The sequence below is a fragment of the Panthera leo genome, chromosome A1 (assembly GCF_018350215.1).
Source record: "Panthera leo isolate Ple1 chromosome A1, P.leo_Ple1_pat1.1, whole genome shotgun sequence".
In the NCBI taxonomy this organism is placed as follows: Eukaryota; Metazoa; Chordata; class Mammalia; order Carnivora; family Felidae; genus Panthera; species Panthera leo.
Genome location: NC_056679.1, coordinates 152,739,717 through 152,760,115, shown reverse-complemented (window position 1 = coordinate 152,760,115; position 20,399 = coordinate 152,739,717). Strand labels below are relative to the sequence as shown.

General features: G+C 35.9%; 1 protein-coding gene across 1 annotated transcript in view; it reads right to left on the bottom strand.

The window, feature by feature from the left end:
• Positions 1-20,399, bottom strand: part of ADGRV1 (adhesion G protein-coupled receptor V1) — a 559,991-nt gene that overhangs the window by 499,480 nt on the left and 40,112 nt on the right. The window contains exons 3-11 of the mRNA XM_042956013.1: positions 18,726-18,875; positions 17,520-17,615; positions 14,658-14,762; positions 13,752-13,865; positions 11,121-11,686; positions 10,299-10,569; positions 9,334-9,663; positions 2,369-2,545; positions 20-243 (exon numbers count right to left, since the gene is read on the bottom strand). Of these exons, the coding sequence (XP_042811947.1) occupies positions 20-243; positions 2,369-2,545; positions 9,334-9,663; positions 10,299-10,569; positions 11,121-11,686; positions 13,752-13,865; positions 14,658-14,762; positions 17,520-17,615; positions 18,726-18,875 (2,033 nt within the window). The remainder of the gene's footprint in view (positions 1-19; positions 244-2,368; positions 2,546-9,333; positions 9,664-10,298; positions 10,570-11,120; positions 11,687-13,751; positions 13,866-14,657; positions 14,763-17,519; positions 17,616-18,725; positions 18,876-20,399) is intronic.

Genomic DNA, 20,399 nt, shown 5'->3' with positions numbered 1-20,399 from the left:
AAACTAAATGGGTTATTACCTGTCTAGAGAAAGTGTTACCGTCTCATTCATTTCCGGTGTATCATCAGCTTTGACCGTAATGTTGATTGTTGTGTCACTTTGCCCAGATAAAAACACAACAGAGCCATTAAAGGGACCTATATCGTCCAGGGTCACTGCTTTTGAATTAAAGCCAGAGGGCTTCAAACTCCAATAGACAGTAGCCTGGCCATCAGTTCCATCTCGATGTAAGGGAATGTAGACCTTATACAAAGAAAAAAAATGGAACAATTTCTTCTGAAACATATGCTAACAAATTATATAAGCTTTCAGTTAGGGCATGCACATGTTATTATGTGAATTATGAATATATGCATTCTGCATAGAGAAGCCAACTATTAGATGACATTAAAAATACAACTGAACAAGCCTTCTGTTTAAGCATAAAAATAATTATAGATATAGCTAATTCTTATTAGTATTTGCTAATCAAGTTTATCTACGAAATTGCTCCCACCCAAAAGTATCCCTAACCTGGGATTTGTCTTAATAAAAAGAAAAATATTTTAAAAGTCAAAAAATCATGAAAAACAGAACAATCTGCCTGAAGAATACATTTCCACTGCAGTTTCTCTGAAAAAAGAATTAACGTAATATCACAATATAAACTGAAAAATGAGCTTTTGTAAGTACAACTAGAAAATTATGTGAGAGGCATCCTAAAATGATGAGGGCAAAAATACAAAGTAATACCATTAATAAATGTTTCTAACCCACACAATAAATGCAGTAGAAACAAAATCAGATACTCAAATCATAATTCTGGGTTACTCTGGACAAGTTACTTAACCTCCCTGACCTCAATTTCCACAAGTGAAATGAAGCTAGAGTTTCCCTATTTTGTAAGTTTGTGGAGAGGATTAGAGTGCCTCTCCATTGTAGGATCTAAATAAAGGATACCTATTATAATAATTCTGAAACAAATTATATTTGGTAGTTTTAAGTGTAGTATATTTCAAAAATACATAATAAAAGGATAAATTATAGATAATGATAAAGTTTTTTCAAATAAAGAATATAAATGAATACTTGATGGTAGATATGCCATTTTTTAAGCCACTAAAAAAGGTACTTTCTTTGTTCTTTGCTTTTTTAATACATCTCATCTTGAAAAATGGAAGATATTTTCCTCACTAACCATTCTGCTAATTTGACTAGCAATAGTCAGGGCTGGAGACTAGGGAGCAAAATAAGATATTTAGGGAAGACAAAAAAAATTAACAGAGGGCTGAGCCTTTTAATCACCCTGAAGAATGGGTGTGGCCTGGGCTACAGATGAAACACAGAGAAACAGAACCAAGGGAAATTTCCACCCTTTCTGTTTCCCAGAAGGAGAAGAATTCAGGTTCATAGAGCCCAAAATATTCCCTCAAAACTTACTTCTCTCAAGGGAAAAATATGAAATGGTACAATGACAGATGAATGAAAGAAAGCAATCCACGCTTTAATTTTTTTTTTTTTTTTAGTTTTTAGAAGGAAACAGAGTATTAAGAAAAATATAAAAAACCACAACCATCTTAAAAAATTAGCTTCTCTGCCTATTTATAGAATGAAATATACAAACAAAGGAAGTTGCAGACACCCCATTTTGACATGAGGCTTTGATAACAAAAACAGTTATCTTCTTTTCTGATCTGAACCCCAAACTACTTTAAATCAAACAGAAGTGTGAGAGACTTGGAAAGGGTCTCAGGGATAGACTGTGACTCAGAAAATGGTAAAGCTGAAGGTTAGAGCCATCCCTGGATAGATGGCAGGAAAATTCAATTAGGGTAGGGAGCAGGTAGGGGTGCTGAATGTATGAGTATACTTTTGTGTGTGTGCGCATACACAAAAATGCACCCATATATATAATATAAAATTCCTAGGATTTGGCATTCCACTACTTTACCACCATCACTTCCATCACCAAGCAGAGAACCCAAGGCAGCCACCCCAGTCCTGCCCCAGGAGGCAAGCATAAGGAATGCTAAGAAATGGAACAGGCCAAGGATACCTGAGGTACACATGACTTGGCAACAAAAAAATATATTTGGCTATCACTCTGTCAAATGTCATAGCACTACCTAAAAGTAGCCACGTCAAAATACTCAATTCTAGCCATGAGCGATTAATTCTAATTTTATTTTTTCAAATATGACAAAAGATGATGGAAAATCACATCCTCATCAGTTATTTATATCAAGTGACATATTGAAGACTTGCTGCAAATGCTGGTGCTTTTCAAGATCTGTTGCTTTTGTATGTTAATACTAAAAAAAAAAAAAATAGTGTCTGTGCATTATCTCAAGACTCATTAGGCCCCATCAATGAGAATAAGCCTACTTACCACTTCAGCAGCAGAATCTTCTGGTTCATGCAAAATGATTGGAAGGTTGCTAATGAAGCCAATTTCTCCATTTGCAATGTCTGGAGTAACCGCTAAAGAAATATTTTGGATTTTCCCAAATCTAGGACTTATAGGCGGGATTGGGGGAATTATGTTCACCAACTCCACAGTTTCCAACTATAATAAACAAAGAAACAAACACAATGAAAAATTTTAAAGAACAGAAATTTTTAAATTGAAAAAAAAAAGTCATAATAGCATGGGCACCAAAGTAAATACAGCTAAAGTTCACAAATAAACTTGGCAATTTCCCCTCCTCTTTCATTCACCATCCTATTTCAATCTCCTGCACTGGCTTCTTGGGCTCTTTTTGCTCTTCAGTTATTATTCCCCAAGGTTCTTCCTAAGCCCTTTATCTTATAATTTCATACACTCTCCTTAAAAATCCCTAGATCTCTCCTTCAAATTCTAAATCTTTATAATCAACTGTCACAGGACATCATCTAAATGTCACACAGACACCTTATAGACAGAATGTCCAAAATAGAAATCAGTATCTCTGTTCCATGTCCCATCACCACTAACATCACCAACACTGCCATCTTCTTTACCTCCTTATCACTTATACCCAACTATCTTGACTTTAAAGCCAAATAGAGTTGCCCATATCTCATTCTTCTCTTCCACTCACCACACCTCCAATCAGTCACCCACTCCCCCTTCCCTGACAGAGAAAATTCAGTATCAGAAGATCATTCAGAACTCCAAATGTAACTTAACATGTCTTTCTGTTCAAAGAAAAACAGCCTACGTATAACACAAATTATCCCTGTATGTACTTAATGAACATGGCCACTAGAATAACTTTCATGGTGTTCTTCTCATCTAGAATGGCCTCTCATCATCTCACAAGTCCAAAGTGTACCTACTCTTAAACACCAGTTAAATCTCCCTCTCTTTCCAGAAGATTTCCTGGTATCTACAGTCATCTTTATTCTATCTCTTTCTGAATTTCTACTATTAACCTCACTAAACTTAGAACTTTATCATAAATTTCACATGTTTCTTGCTCATCATTTTATGCACTCCAGACTTTTACTTTCCAGCAAAGTCCTTGTGAGTCTGTGGTCTTCTCAGCCTTTTCCCAGCCATGACATAGACCCAAAACTGCAGCTGAGACACAGTAAATGTTTGTCGACTCATCCCTCCAACACAGAATGAGCTCTATAGGAATCTTGGTATATTACAAACCTTCAACATCTTAATATTCTAACTTTCCAAAATTCAGCTGATCAACCCATGCAGTGTTCACTTGAGAATTATAGGAACAGACAATCACTACAAGACTGGAAAAATCATAGAGATTTTAAGTTGAAAAGCAATTTTGAACTTAGTAAGACATTATGGACCTCCCACTCTATAGAGCCCTCTGTTAGGCTTTGTAATATGGAAACGATGCGAGTAAGTACCACCAGAAGAGACTTGCAATTTAAGATGATTTTCCACAAGTGGACAGGACTAATTCTGATCCGACATACAACCTCACATTTTATGATAAACAATATATATTTTATAGAGCAAAAGTAAATGCCTTTTTTAAATGTCATACATTTTGTTTTAAAAATCACATACAGGAAGACAAAGATAGGAAAAATTCCATATTTGGTAAATAAGTCATTTGAGTAAAAGAAAACAAAGAAATCAGATTGACCAATTCTCCCGTAAATACAGTATGTAGACTAATTCAAGTAAAATAGAACATGTAATTCTTTAGTATACTGCATTTACTTTATAAAATAAATATAATGTAAAGGTAAACAGTAAAAGCCACATAACTGTCATTCTTTCTAGAGAAAAGGATTATATATGTGCACATATAAATTACTATTTATCTTAAAAAACATCACAAAGAAGAAACACATAAAATTTATATATTTGAATCACATATAAATATAAGTGCATTGCTTGAAGGCAAAGATGTTTCTAAAATATATGGCCATGTGTGAGTCAGCATGTGTTTGTAATGAACAATCTCATTCCCATACGCTCAGAAAGAGCTAAACTAATAATACTGTTTATATCAAGAAAAAAAAACTCAATGTATTTTTCCTTCAAAACTTTCTAAAAAGGAAAATAAGTCATAGCTTACATTTATCAAAAAAGCTACAGAATTCATTCTAAATATAATATTTTTGAAAACACAAAGAAAGAAGATATAGAAGGCTATGAAATGAACTGATCCAAAGGAAAATGCTAATTTTCCAAGGCTTATTTCCTAGTCTGTAAGCCTTTTTGTCTGGGTTCCTTAAGCATCTGCTAAATCAAACTGCCCCATTCACAAAGAGTCGTTCTTTGCTTTCAGATGGTTTGCAACTGGGACAGCACATTAGCAAACCCTAAGCCTGCCAAAAGTTGTATCTCAGACTAATGTACTCAGCTGAGAGGGTTGGTGAAGAATGAGGAGCTCATGTCTCAGATTCTCCTTTCTTCACTTTCATTCAACTTTCCACAGAGTCTGATGCCTCCTATTCTTGAGTTGCTCATCCATTATGTACTATACAAACTATACAACCTTCTAATTTCCACCAGCCTTCCACAACCTACAGCTGTTTTGAACCTTGAGGAATTGTGTCCGTGACTAATAATGTCTCTTTCGCCCTATAGTGTTAAATTAACTGTCTGTGCTGTAAGACCTTTGTTTTTTAACTGAATACAGAAGAGATAAAGAATTGAGTCTGGAATTAGTGGTGCAAACAGATTTCTAAACTGGCATCACCAAAATTCAGACATTATACACTTCTTCAAGCTTTTCCTTACTTTTCAAGTATCATGAAGAAAGGAAATTCTGTCATGTTCGTATGGAAAGATGAAAAATAGCTTGGATAATATCTGATCCAGAGAACGTTCTGAATAAGCTTTTGCTTACAGAGATTTTCTGCAGGTACTTGGATAGAGATATTGGATATTTTCAAAAGACTAAAAGCTTACTAATATTGGCACAGACCCTATATAGATATAGGGTCTATATCACAGTAAAAAACTAGTTTTCAGGAAGCATGAGGAAAAAAATCAGAAAGCTAAAAAGGGCACAGAAAAGTTGTCTACGACTCAAGATCAACTTTACTGCATCATCCGTCCCAAATTCAACTCCTGCCACTACACTATTACCATGATGCCAGGAGGACCAGGCCTCCATGAAAGCAAAAGTAACTGTGTAAAACTTCTGCTCATTTCACTTGGGATAATAATTCGGTTCACGTATCATTTGTGCCCTGTGCAAGACTGGGGGCAGACAGAGGGAGAACTGAATACTGACATACACTGAAACATATGTTATGAATTTAAATGTTTGTGTTCCCCCAGAATTCACATATTGAAAACCTAATCCCTGGTGAGATGGCATTTGGAAATGGGACCTTTGGGAGATCAGTGGGTCATGGAGTAGAGTTCTTGTGCGATTAATGACCCTATATGAAGGGACATCAAGGAGCTTGTTTCCTCTCTGTCCACTATGTGAGGGCACAGCAATAAGACACTATTAGTCTGCAAACCAGGAAGAGTGCTCTCACCAGACGCTCACCATGCCCAGCACCCTGATCTCCAACTTCCCAGACTCCAATACTGGGAGACATTTATTTAAAATAAATGTCTGCTGTTTAAGCCACCTAGTCTATGGTATTCTTTACAGAAGCCTAAGACAATGTCTATTAATAAGAAAGCTCTGAATCCAGACAACAACAGCAGAGAAGGCAAAGGACAGAGTTCACCCCAAAAGTGAAAAAAAAAACTCCATTAAATTATGAAATTCTTCTTGAGAGGTTATTATCGCCCAGAGACTCTTGAAAACTCCTGACTTGGGAAAATACTGCCCTAAGTGCAAGCTGGTGAAGTCAGGATGTATTTTCAATTTATTAGGACCAATTTTAAAAAGTTGTGACTGGGGCGCCTGGGTGGCTCAGTTGGTTAAGCGGCCGACTTCGGCTCAGGTCATGATCTCACGGTCTGTGAGTTTGAGCCCCACGTCGGGCTCTGTGCTCACAGCTCAGAGCCTGGAGCCTGTTTCGGATTCTGTGTCTCCCTTTCTCTGACCATCCCCCATTCATGCTCTGTCTCTCTCTGTCTCAAAAATAAATAAACATTAAAAAAAATATTAAAAAAAAAAGTTGTGACATTTTTTATAAGGCTAAACTCACAGCTTTCTAAATGTATCTCTAAATGTGTTTTAGTGACTGCATTCTTGTCAGTTTAACTTCTTGTTCAACAGGGCCAGGGCCACAGGCTCAACCATGCACTCAATCCACTTCACAGATCCAGACCCCTCCCCGCAATCTGGCCAGTCATATCACAAAAGCATCCCACAAGCCAAGGGGAGGCAGATACAACTGTATATAAGGCCATGTTCTCTTCACCCATCACTCCAAGAGAAATTCATGGATGCTCCGAAGAATGCATTATCCTCATAGACAGAAGTATGCACCACATCATAAATACCCCATTTTGAGGGGACATAAAATAATAATAATAATAATAATAATAATAATAATACAGATAAACAGGCAGACTCTCATACCACTGGTGACAAAATTTCTGGGAATAGTGCCAAAAGGTCTCCCTCTGGGTACACATATTACAAAGAGGCATCCTCTATATACTGATAAATCATATATCTCCATAACAGGTAACCTAGACCCCTCCACTAGGAATCCTCAAGAAATACACAAACAATGGGGTGCTTGGCTGACTTAGTTGGAGGAGTGTCTGACTCTTGGTTTCAGCTCAGGTCATGATCCTAGGGTCCTGGGATCAAGCCCCAAAATGGGCTATGCACTGAGCGTGTAGCCTGCTTAAGATTCTCTCTCTCTCCGTGTGCCCCTCTCCCCTGCTCACATGCATTCTCTCTCTCTCTAAAATAAAAAATAATAATTATTTTATTTTATTTTTTTTAATTTTTTTTAACTTTTATTTATTTTTGGGACAGAGAGAGACAGAGCATGAACTGGGGAGGGGCAGAGAGAGAGGCAGACACAGAATCGGAAGCAGGCTCCAGGCTCTGAGCCATCAGCCCAGAGCCTGATGCAGGGCTCGAACTCACGGACCACGAGATCGTGACCTGAGCTGAAGTCGGACGCTTAACCGACTGAGACACCCAGGCACCCCTAATTTTAAAAAGAAATACACAAATGGGACAAGCATGAGCAGTGGCCCAGCTTAAAAAAAAAAAAAAAGACAAAAGTCTTCAGAATAAAAGAGTTATCCCACCAAATGCTAATAAGCCAGGTGGGACACAACCCTGCAGAATTCAGAACACCAAAAACATTTAAAAAAGCCTTCGGAGATAATAAGCAAGTTACCTAAAAAGGTAAATAACGTCTTTCCCCTCAAATTTCTCATCAACAACTGTGGAAGCTAAAAGACAATACTTTCTGAGTGCTGAAGAAAAAATTATTTTAATCTAAAAATTTCTACCAAGCCAAATTAGCAATGTGAGTTTGAGATTTTGTTTTCAGCTGCTCAAAGACTCAAAAGTTTACCTTGCACATTCCTTTTGTGCACATGTATTTGAGGAAGATATACTACAACAAAACTAAAACACAATTCAAGAAGAAAAAGGCAAGAGTTCAGGAAAATTCAGGAGCTCAGTAAAAGCCATCCCAAGTAGCAGGTGTGAAGCAAGCATAAAAAGCAGTTAATATGGCTAATCTCACCATCCAACATATAAGACAACTGGAAGCTATAACATGGTAAGGATGGCATATAGAAAGTCAGCAATTACAAATACCAGAGAAAGCAACAATAAACCACAAAACAAACTCTAGGCAAAAATATGAAACCAGTTTAAATGTGCATGATTCAAAAAAAATTAATGGAATATGCTGTTTCATTTGATACATATTTCGGTTAGCAAAATGTGTGGTGACACAGGATTATAAACTCTTTATCCATCCATTCATACTATCTAATTCTGTATTAAATTTATTTACATAACCAAAATTTGATAAGCACCAATTTTATTGCTAATTTTCAGATGCAACCAAAACCAAATGCATGGAAAATGAGCCACAGTATCAAAAATGAGTGCAGATTTTTTAAATTTTGGCAATAAGGGGCGCCTGGGTGGCTCAGTCAGTTAAACATCCAACTTGAGTGAAGGTCATGATCTTGCAGTTCGGGAGTTCGAGCCCCACATCAGGCTCTGTGCTGACAGCTCAGAGCCTGGAGCCTGCTTCAAATTCTGTCACTCTCTCTGCTCCTCCCCGGCTCGTGCTCTGTCTGCCTGTCTCTCTCTCTCAAAACTAAACATTAAAATAAATAAATAAAATTTTGGCAATAAAATACTATTTTGGCTAATAAAAGAAATTAAAAAAAACACAACATGGAAGAATATGTTATGGGGCCCTAACTTCTTATTATTAAAGAGATGAAAAGCCAGAGATCGTATCTATAGTTAATAGACAAAAGAATCAGATTTCAGTATATTATTTAAAAATATCTACACAATTTTTCTCATATTGCTTTTTTATTTCTGGAATGCCTTCCCTGCAGCAGCCATCATGAAAAACAGTATTTATCCTACAAATCCCATTCCTATGTCACATTAGCCCAAATCAACTCCAAAGAATGGCAGATCTCTCACTCTATCTCCCCACTCCCTGGCCCTTCTTCATTAAACAATCTGTGCTACTCCATTGTGTCACCCATTATATTCTGACCTGCATTTCAAGTTGGTGTATTTTTATTATCACTTGATTACAATATTAACTTTAGTAGGATCCTTGTTGTATTCATTCTTTATATGGCTTGGGAACAGACACAGTCTCTCTTTGGACCCCCTCAACAAAATTTAGTAACCAATGGTAGAATCTAAACCATAAATAAGGGCAAGATAATGTTCAGTTAACTCTCTCACAGAGACAAGTACACGTGCAGGTTAGCCAAAGTTTAAACTGTTCTAATCATTAAAATACCTTTACTAGAAAGTGGGCCCCATTTTGAAGGAATGCATCATTTCTTATTGGTAATTTTGTAGTAACTTGGGTTTTCTGCTCTGGAAAAATGAGGTTATTTCTCCTGGATGTATTTAAGATGCCATCTTTTGCTCGCAAAGGGTCTACAGCTCCAGCAGGAATATAAAGTGCAGAATAAAACATGTTCACATCTCCTTTGGTTCCTCCTAGTCTTGTAAAACTCAGGGATAAATATCGTTCACCCGGGCTGCTTTCAATCTTCTGGTGTTCCATAGGAAAAAATATTATTAGGCCATAAACATCATCACTATCCTGAATGTAGAACAAAAGCTGCAGATAAAAATAAAATATTAAAGTACAGAATTCTCACGTCTGACAATACCAAACTATTTTCTAGGCTATTCTGATTTTTAGTATTTATTTACAGATCATGTCTAAAGATGGTCACTTTTTATATGTAACAGAGTAAAATATGAATCAAAAACAGATATGAGGGGCACCTGGGTGGTTCAGTCGGTTAAAAGTCTGACTTCAGCTCAAGTCATTATCTCATGGTTTGTTGAGTTTGAGCCCCACATTGGGCTCTGTGCTGACAGCTCAGAGCCTGGAGTCTGCTTCAGATTCTGTGTCTCCCTCTCTCTCTGCCCCTCTCCCACTCACAATTTGTCTCTCTCAAAAATAAATAAACATTAAAAAGAATTTTAAAAAATAGATTTGACGACCTTACTAATGTACTGTTCATAGGATCTTTTTGAAGAGTGAACTTCTTATTTACAGAAGAGACAATCTTGAGCAAAAGAAACAAATGTCATTTCCAAAACCAGTGTTTCTCCTGTTGTATCAAGCTAAACATAAAAGTGATTTGCACATCAAACTAAGCATAAAAGTGATTTGTGTGACCAAATTCTTTGGCTCCTCTGTAACACAGAAATATTCACAGAAGTAAAACATAACAAGTGATCTACCTCTGCTGGTTCGCTCACTTCTGCACCTCCTCTTATAGTATGAGGCAGAATCCGAAGTAGATAAGCTTCTGCCTCTTCCGGAAAATCATCATTAATGATAGTAAGAGGAATTGATGCCAACATCTGCCCTTGTGCAAAATGGAGAACTCCGGAACTTGGTCTGATATCTGCTATTACCGGTGAAGCATCACTGCTATTCCGTGTCAATTCCCAGTTCACAGAAATATTCCCATGGGTGCCACCATTCCTAACCACTGTAATGTCTTCAAATCTAGAGTTTTAAAAGAAATATATAAGGTCACATATTATACTATGTTTCCCTTAGCTAGGTTTTTCAGTGTCAAACTGGCCATCAGATATTAGTAAAAGCAGAATCCATATCACAAAGAATGAACGTTTTTAATATGAGGGGGTAGATATGTAGATGTGTCCTCGGAATTTATCATAATGTGAATTCACTTGTATATTTAAATTACTCTGAAAATAAGAAGAAAAAACAGCAAAACCATGGTGAAGAAATGGCACAGTTTGGCACTATGTCCAACACCACAAATACTAAATCTTGGATTAATATATTCAAATAACGTATTATTTTAAAATAATAAAATAGGGGCGCCTACGTCAGTTAAGCATCTGATTCCAGCTCTGGTCATGATCTCACAGTTCATGGGTTCGATCCCCACATCAGGCTGTCTGCTGTCAGCACAAAACCCACTTCAGATCTTCTGTCCCTCTTGCTCTGTGCCCTTCCCCCCTACCTTTCAAAAATTAAAAACATTTAAAAAATAAAATAAGTGTAGCAAGGTTTAAAATCAACCATACCTTGATGTTGTATCTTCATCAATTACCACTGTCCTTTCAAACAAGATACTGTTGAATGAGAGGACTCCATAAGGTTTGTCGTTTGGCTTAATTGTGACTTGCACAGTAGAAGGGCCTAAGAGCACAGCATCTCCCTGCAAGGTATCTTTTAATAATACAACATGAAATGATTCAGCAATCTCTGGAATGGTGTCATCAACTATGTGAAATTTTAGGTGTGATTCATGAATAAAAGGTGGAAAAACAATAGTTGTGGTTGGCTGAAGATCAATGAAATCTAAGTTCTGCTGGGCATGTGCTGTTGAATTCCCAGTTATAACAACATAACTGATTGAAACTTCATATTCATCAGATCCAATCAGATTCCCACTGTCATCTTTCCCACGAACCACTGGAATTATGAGTATGTGATCTTCCTCGGGTACCAAATAAACACTTTGAATGAATCTCACGGGACTATCATTTTTCTTAATGATTATCTCAACTGAGCTCCTAGAGATGTTGATCTCAGCTCCTCCTTCTACACTTTTCAGTTGAATCAAAAATATTTCATCATTTTCTGGTACCTGTCAAATAAATATAAACAGGAGCAAAAATATCAATAGCCAAAACATCTGCAAAGAAACCAAAGTATACAAAGTCACTATGTTTCAATACAAACATAGAAACAGAAATATTTTAACTGGAGGGAGGAAACAGAGAAGAAGTCTGTTTAATAGCTATATATTAAAATATTTTCCTAAGTTAAATAATATATTTTAGATAGGTAAAGAAAAGTTCATAAAGCAATTGTCTGGACAAGTATTAAAGTATAGGTATATGTCTTTAACTTTGACCAATCTCTACATAATGCTAATGATATGACAGTAAAACTGGACATAAAATTTTACTAGTTTTATCAGATTAGTAGAATCAAAAGCAGCATTGTGGTAATCTAATAATAAATATAAGAATATCTAAGAAGCTGGAATAATATTATAGATATATAATATCTAAGAATCTGGAAAACTACATTAAACATCACATACAAATGGTTAGTTTTCAACCATGTGAATTATTCTTGTTTCTCTCTAAATGGTTTCTAATTCAAGAGGTAAATGTACGAACCAATCATGATTTCCAAAATACACATCATGCCTCTCTGGAGAACAAGTTCTAAGAGTCACTATCATGCAAATGTTCACCTGGTTAAGGTGAAACTTTTTTTTGCAACTGCACAGAAATCTTAGGGATTTCTTCTTAGTATACTGCTTGAGCTTTTTCTATAAATTCTACATGATGGTTTGATATACATACACATATTTGAATGATTGCCAAGATCCAGAGAATTAACACATCCATCACCTCACATAGTTGACTCTTATAGACGCGTGGCTGAACACTTACGATCTACTCTCAGCAACTTTCAAACATACAACACTGTTTTATTAACTGTAGGTACCATGATGTACATTATCCTCAGAAGATGATCTTTTAGGTTTATAGTTAAAATGTATAATTAATCACTGCCCTAAATTATAACCTTTCCAAGGATCTAAAAACCAAAGGTTTTTATTAGTTTACATAACCAGATCAACTAGAGTTATCAATGCTAATACCACTTCACTTTTTTCAAGGAGAGAGTTTCTAATAATATCTTCTAATTCATTTGTTTTTATACTCTTAGGATTTGTTGTGATTTGGTTTCTTGATTTTTTTTTTTTTTGGAAAGTAGAAGCATGGTTATAAATTCCAAGCTATTCTACTTTTTTCTGACAATACTAACATTGTTTCATTAAAAGTTATGTTTTCTCAATCGTGTCTCAGCTTTTTGGCTAAGATCAAGTGTAAAAGTTATGTTTTCTCTCATTTAGCTCACGGAGATATCCTTGCACATTATTGTTCAAAATCAATTCTCTCCCTAGTTAAGTTAGCTATCTCATTTATCTCAATCCTTGGTAGCTTCAATGTGAAATGTAAAAATAACTAAAGCTTTCCCATGAATGTGAACATTTAAAATATCCAAACAAGGGGTGCCTGGGTGGCTCAGTCGGTTAAGTGTCCGACTTTGGCTCAGGTTATGATCTCACAGTTTGTGGGTTTGAACCCCACGTCCAGAGCCTGGAGCCTGCTTCGGATTCTGTCTCCCTCTCTCATGCTCTGTCTCTCTCTGTGTCTAAATAAATATTTTAAAAATTTTTTTAATTAAAAAAAATTTTTAATTAAAATATCTAAACAAAAGGATATCAATTACAGTAGAATTTTCTTTGCTTTTATAGTAAAATACTTATGCTGGGTAGGTAAGACTATACCTACTCAAAACTGCAATCACTAACAAAAAACAATCATCAAGGTTTACCAAATACTTAAGTTACTGTATTACGTGTGGTTGGCAGTTATATTCAGGTTCATCAGCTTTTATATACACAATTGTGAAATAAATAAGGTAAATATTTACCAGATATCCACCAAAATGGCTATTTATAGCTAAAGTATACACTAACTAGTTAGTACAATACACTAGCTTTACATAGGACTAAGTTCTTGAATAATTTCAAATACTGAACACAATTTAATGCTTGACATAATGTTCTAACATGTCTATACTGCAGACAGAATCTCTGTCCCATTGAAGCATTTATATTATCTCACCTCATCGTCAAGTACTGTCAAGTTATAAACTACTGTTGCTCTGCCAGGGGGAAAGGTGATATTTCCTTTAACTGGGCTCAAATCTTCCTCAGGTGGATTTGGGCCACCCTCTACCTGAAAAGAAACACATAGTACCATCCATAATGCAAAATATTTCACTAGAGTAAGAAAGCATTATTGTGATGTTAAATGACAAAAATCTGGTTTTTACTTAAAAATGTTTTATAAGAAGAATTATAGAAAACTGTATATAAGTTTGCCCTTGTAATTAATAGTCAAGGCCTGTAATTATAGATATGGACTATAATCACATTAAACTACATGATTTCTAAGAGTTTTCTCTTTTTTATTTTTTCAAGCCATTACATTAAACCTGAGAAAAAATGTATTCTTCCATGAGAGGAAGGTATTCAAAATTGGAAAATTCTCTTAAGTCATAGAATCACATGGCAATTCCACCAGTGACTGTTTAACACTGAGCAAGTATTCAGCAACTCCAAGCAGCACTTTCCCCATCTTTAAAATAATCATAATAACATACTAACAGGCTAGATATAAAGATGTAATAAAATCATTCCTTTTGAAAAGTACTTAAGTACTCTGTGCCTGACCTCTTTTAGGTGCTAAGGATACAACAGTGAACAGGTAAACTCCTTACCCACAAGGACCTAACATTTAATGAAAGGAAAAACGGACAAAGAAATACGTATTTTTCAGATGATAAGTATTATGGAGAAAAAAAACTAAGAAGGGCACGGGGGAGACTGAATTCTGAGAAGAGATGCTGTTTATACGCTTAAGATTCTCTCTCGCTCTCCCCCCTGCCCCTCCCCAGCTCGCTTGCTCCCTCTCGCTCTCAAAAAATAAAAATAAATAAAAAATAAAGTGATTGCACAGTACACTTACTTCAAAAGTCACAGTGACCATTCCATAAGTTCCTTTTTCTCTGATGAGAGTAAAAGGCACAGATTCATTTCTGCCCCTAGGTTCACTCACTGTGATTGAAAAAGGCTATCGGGAAGAACAAAGACAATCAGGCACTCATCAACTAGAGGTAGACTGGTGCAAAATATTACCTTAGAAATACTAAATTTCCACAGATAAATTAATTTACCTGGTGCCCTGAGAGTGCTGTACTTCCTAGCATTAATTAGGTGTATCTAATAAAAATGCTAAAAAATAATAGTGTAAAGGGAACATAAAACTATTCAGGCAAAAGTTGTAAGTTCTTGTTCTGGTTCCATCAACTAGCTGTTCTGCTGAGGGACCATAAAGATTACCTAGTTGAAAGACAACAAACTCAAATGCCCCAGAGACCCAAGAGGTCACAAAAACGAGATGCTTCTCCAGATGAGAGCAGTTCATTTGCAACCACCCACTGGAAGTACCACCCACAGGCCTTGCTCCCAACCACTGTTCCCTCCTCAGTGGTCAGCCTATCAACGAAAAGCAGAGAACTGCTAATGCTTTCAGGACATGATCACTGAAGCAAAGAAGAAGCCAGGACTTCAAATGCTGAAACACTCTGGCTTGGCTGCCTGAAACTCCAGCTAGAAGAAGAGGAAGAGGGAAGCAGCCAGGTGCATGGTAACTAGGGCAGCAATGCCCATCTTTCCTGGTGACACCAAGTCTCAGTGTTCCCATCCATAAACAGGGATAGGAATGCCTGTCCCAAAGACATCATACATCATCAGTGCTATCTTCATCATCAGTATAATCATCATCCAGGCCAGGAACCAAATCCAGCCTATTTACTAACTACTGTGAGCTCAAAAGCTAGTTAATTTAATTTTAACCACATGATGCAGGTGCCCAATCAGAGGCTGCCTGGCAGCACTGTGACCACAACAGTCAGGGACCTGTGACCAATGCAAAAGATTAGGGTTCATTCCCAGAAGCTAAGAAAAAAGAAGAAAAGAAAAGAAAAGAGAAAAAGAGAGAGAATAAAAAGAGAGAGAAAAAGAAAGAGAGAAAGAAGAGAAAGGGAGGAAGGAAGGAAGGAAGGAAGGAAGGAAGGAAGGAACCTTTAAACAAGTCAGTATGAGGATAGTGGGGATAGGTTGGGAGTAAATAGAAAAGAGAAAGGCAATAAGGAGAAAAATTAAGCAATTAAGTGAGCCTGCCTCATAATTAACTAATAATTCCCTATAATTTAAATAGAAATGACTGATTAATTAATTTAATTTTGTATATGACAATATAATGGAGGTCACAAAATGTCTACTACATTGACATTATCCACATATCTTTTTTAATAAAGATACTGCAATTAAAAGATCATATTTATCTATAGCCCACCTTGTTTCAAAGATAATTTAAGGTACTAAGAAAATGACATACATTCTACCAACTGCAGCAGCAATCTAAATTGGAAAATAAATAAAAAGCTGGGGAGTACCACATCATCTTTTAGTAATGATAATTAGTAACATGATTCAAAAAGACTCCATATCAGGAAGGTTATTATAGTCTAAAACTTCATGGCAAAATCCAATTGTACCCAAGACAAATTTTGTTTTATTTTAGGAGCTGGAAACAACTTCTCTCAGTGGGGGACCTAGCTTGTGGGTTTGTTTCTAAAGATAAAACTCTATGAACACAGAAATGGTCGGGAACATAGGAATCTGGCGATCAGAGAGAATAAAATGAACTGCTCAGCAAAACTAAGGGGGATGACAAGGAATTTTAACCTTTAAGAAATATTAATAAATGGGAAAATCTCAGTGTAGGGATTGAGTATAGAATTTTTAAGAACTATGTCTGCTACTGAATTTTCAGTTGACTGTAGGTTTTTCCAGTATTCTTTCAATAAATTTTTCTCATCTCCCAACTTTCAGAGAAGGCTGACAAACAAGATTTCCTTTAAGAGGCAGCTGAGAAAATCAAGCAAAAGGAACTAGATTACAACATCTGCTACAAGACTAAATGTTTGTGTCCCCACCCCCCCCCCCCCAACCCAAAGTCATGTTCAAACTGTAGGAGCAGGGCCATTGGGGTGATTAGATCATGAGGGCAAAGCTCTCAAATGGGATAAGTGCCCTTATCAGAGAGATCCCAGAGAGCTCCTTGCCCCTTCTACCTTATGAAAGCATAACAAGAAGACCCCTAGGAAGCAGGCCGTCACCAGACACCAAATCTGCTAGCACCCTGATCTTGGACTTCAGCCTTCAGAACCGTGAGAAATACATTTCTGTTGTTTTTAAGCCACCAGTCTACATAATTCTGTTACAACAGATGCAAAAGAATAAGACAACATCCAAGTTACAGACCACCAACGGAAGTAACGAATGAATCAGGTGGAATGATCAGCAGAAGAACAGGACAAGAGACAGCCAAGATCACATAGGCCTCCTCAATCTGGAGAAATCTCAGGCAGCACAAATGGACAGTCTACAGAATATGGGATATGGATGGAGTTAGAGCGAATTGTATTTATTTTCAAATGGCAAGATGATACCAGGTAATATCATGAAAAATAATTTAAAAATTTAGTAACTACTGTGGTGCCTGGGTGGCTCAGTCAGTTAAGTGTCCGACTTCAGCTCAGGTCATGATCTCATGGTCTGTGAGTCTGAGCCCCGCGTCAGTCTCTGTGCTGACAGCTCAGAGCCTGGAGCCTGCTTCAGATTCTGTGTCTCCCTCTCTCTCGGCCCCTCCCCTCCTCACGCTCTATCTCTGTCTCTGAAAAATGAATAAACACTAAAAAAATTTCTTTAATTTAATAACTATTATCTAGCAACCACAAGATTGATCAGTATGTAACCATACCATATTAAATGAAATAATTCCAAATGCATTGTCATTTGATAATATTGTCACAGTAACAGTCCTTGGCCATCCAAGCTTCACATTTGCTGAAGGTTTCTAAAATAAAAGCCCCAAGGTAAGTTAATAAATTAAAAATAAGAGGAAAAAAAGAATGATTATTTTAATAGAGTTTCTGTCTTTAAGTAATTGTTCAGACTATGAATAAAAATACAAGCATACTTTTAATGCAGATTAAGAAAATGTTTTCAAATTAAGTCAACATGGTAAAGAAGTCCCAAATAAAAACTTTTCAAAAACTTTTAAAAATGATTAATCACTAAATCATTACAATGATAAGCAAACACTGGCTAGTAATGCTATATTATAATTACTCCAATCTCATTACTAATATAACAGAGAATTAAGTAAGCAGTATAAAATTCTATTCAAACGTGTTTTCTTCTCACTATAGAAGGTGCTGACACTTAAGAATTATTTACTTTATAAATTATAAAGCCAAATTAAAGATAAAATATTAAAACATTTTTTCTGATTAATAAGGGAAGAGTTTTCTACAACATTTCTATTGATATTCTACGGCAGCATAATATGCAAAAAAGTGATATACAAAGGCAAAACAGGATTATTTCAAGTATCATTTTCATAAAAATTTTACTCATACCAATATAATCATTCTAAAAAGAATTCTCAATGCCCCTCAGAAAAATTAACTACAGCAGTGTTAGCAGTCATTACCTCAACCTAATAGATCAAGCCATAAAGGACAATTAAACCTTAGGCTATTCAAACATTTTTCCCAGAGCTACTCCAAAATGATTCTAAGGCACAGGGACCTCCCACTTCCAAGCCTGCTTTTTGTATCCCTCTCCTTTGAACTCAGAAGTCTCGGTCATTCTTTGTGCATCTGGTAGCAGGGGAGGGATAAAAGAGAAAAGAGCCAAAGGGAAGACAGGTTTTTCTTGAGCATCTGTCATGGCAATTCCTAAATAAGCTGAATGGATCCAGAAACTAACTGTAGAATCTTCTAAACAAGATTGTCTGAGGAAAAATAACCAGACCATGGAATTGCCAAAGAGACTGTCAGTTCTGACTTCTTTGAAAACCACCTCCAGTCTCTAGATTGGCTTATCTCTAGAGAAACAGATTTTTAAGCATTGTGAGGTTTCTGTGAGTTCAAGGTGGGCAGCAGGGGCAAGAAGGACTTACCTGGAATGTCAAGTGAAAAGTAAAAGTTTCGTCGGGCTCTGGCAAGTCATCGTCACATACTGCTATGTACACTGTTCTATTTGTTTCTCCAACAGGTATAAAAGCTGCAGCATATGTGTCAAAAAAGTCACCAGTGTCATCTCCATATAGCTATCAAATGCAAAAAAGAGACAGTTCTTAGGACAACCAAAACTGATGCTAATTGGAGCCATCAACAGAAAACACAGTAGTCATCAACTGACACTGATGTTTATATAATGGATGTACAAAAACAAAACAAATATTTAAAAACCAATAAAAATCACCTTCAAAACACATTATTAAAAATGATTCTAAACAGAAACATTTGTTTATGCTCTAGAAGGTAAAGGAATCACGACACAGAAAAGTAATAATTGCATAGCAAGTATGGATGTGAATTTTTTTCTCTGCCTCTTGAATGATCTCAAGGGGATTACACCAAACCTGACCAAAAAAAAAAAAAAATTGTAGCTAAAACTCCCTCAAAGAAGAAGTGGAAATAGCCTGTCAAAATACACCAGGAAAATAAAAATTACTTATGCTATCAGTTTCAAAGAAGTACTTTTTCCAGAACTTTCAAATGAAGTTTTATGTATATTTTCCCATAGTTCCAATAAAGACTCAATTCTTTCAGCATTCCAAATTATTACTCATCACAAACTTTTCCTTAAGTTTTTAAGGCTTCATTCTATAACATCAGCATTGCTAACAGATTTTCAAGGGAGCAGTAATGATGAAATTATAAAGGAACAACTTCTTGTGCAAATCTAAATGAGGTTTCTTTTGCCAAAGAACTCAGAATGAATAACCTATCTACTAGAAAAAAAAACATGATTTAGTGCAAATAAAAAATGATGAACATGTTTGGGAAATTACAGTCAATTTCTAGTTTTCATTTGTAAAAATAAAGGTTAAATACTTGAGATATCCGAGTAAGTTAAGGGTACTGAAAAACTTGTACTTATACCTTAATATAAAAAGTTGCAGTCTTTTACAAAGCATTAACTATCAAGAGCCACTGAAACAAATAAAGAGAAAAACACAGTAACCCAACCCCAAAAATCATTTAACTATCCAAAATATGCAAAAATCAATACATATGTAAACATTTTCATCAGAGCAGCATTTACAGCAACAAAAATTGGAAGCAACCTCAGTGAAAGCCAGGTGAAAAATAATTGGGAAATGATGATGCCACCATGGGGAAAAGCTGTGAAAAATGACAGAATCACCCCACAACATTCTTATGATACAATAAAAATTATGCATAAAAGGTTATCAACTATAATGTATACTCGTTAAAATGAAATAAGTAAATATATACACACATATTATAAATTAAAAACTAAAAGCAATGCACAAAGTTATAAAACTGGGTTTGTTTCATATTTTTTTTATATCTTTCTTTTCCTTTTTTATCTCTTTTTTACAATGTTTCACAATGTGATAATTTAACCCACTACTTCAAAACTTATTTTTGAAAAAAAAAATTCAAGTACTTTGGGCCTCAGATACAGCAATATCCTTAGTGGTCATATGACATTACTTTCTGGTTACACGTAGACACAGATATATGCACACTGAATCCATCCAATAACCAAACTGTGTGCAAGATAACCTGACAGTTTAACAAATCCTACATAACCTGTACCT